The sequence below is a fragment of the Aptenodytes forsteri genome, unplaced genomic scaffold (genome assembly GCF_000699145.1).
Source record: "Aptenodytes forsteri isolate BGI_AS27 unplaced genomic scaffold, ASM69914v1 Scaffold271, whole genome shotgun sequence".
NCBI classification, from domain to species: Eukaryota; Metazoa; Chordata; class Aves; order Sphenisciformes; family Spheniscidae; genus Aptenodytes; species Aptenodytes forsteri.
This window is the reverse complement of record NW_008794602.1, coordinates 514762-515252: the sequence shown is the minus strand read 5'-3', so window position 1 is coordinate 515252 and position 491 is coordinate 514762. Positions and strand designations below refer to the sequence as shown.

General features: G+C 73.5%; 1 protein-coding gene across 1 annotated transcript in view; it reads right to left on the bottom strand.

The window, feature by feature from the left end:
* Positions 1–407, bottom strand: part of CPNE7 (copine 7) — a 9259-nt gene extending 8852 nt beyond the window's left edge. Inside the window, 1 exon segment of the mRNA XM_009273088.1 lies at positions 360–407. Within this exon segment, the coding sequence (XP_009271363.1) occupies positions 360–407 (48 nt within the window).
* Between the last annotated feature and the right edge of the window lie 84 nt (positions 408–491).

The window sequence follows — 491 nt, the reverse complement described above, 5'->3', positions numbered from 1 at the left end:
TGCCCAGCTCTGCCCCAGCCCCACCCCAGGGGCAGGATGCGTCCCACGGGGAAGGGGTACCCGAGTGGGGCTGGGAGGCTGTGCAGGAGTGGGGACTGCGCAGGCAGCCTTGGGCCCCCACCCCGGGGTGCCCCTCCTGGTGCTGGGGAGCAGAAACTCCCCTCCCGTCCCTGCAGGCAGCGCACCCCCCGCCCGGGCAAGGCTCGCCAGCAAGGGCAGCGGGGACGCCAGGTCCTTGTCCGTGCCGCCGGGTGATGCTGGCAGTGCCGGCCACGTCCCACTGTCCCGGGCAGGGCTGGTAGCACCCCGGGGCGACGGGGGGGATTTCTCCCATTCTGGGGACAGGAGCCACCCTCCACCTGGATGCTGGCGAGATTCGGCCAGGGGATGCTGCAGTGCCAGGCCATCCAGGGGCTCTGCCAGCACTAGCCCCAGCCCCTGCCTGGGGCTTGTCCCCCCAGCCGCAGCCCCCGGGGGCTGCCTGCCTCGGG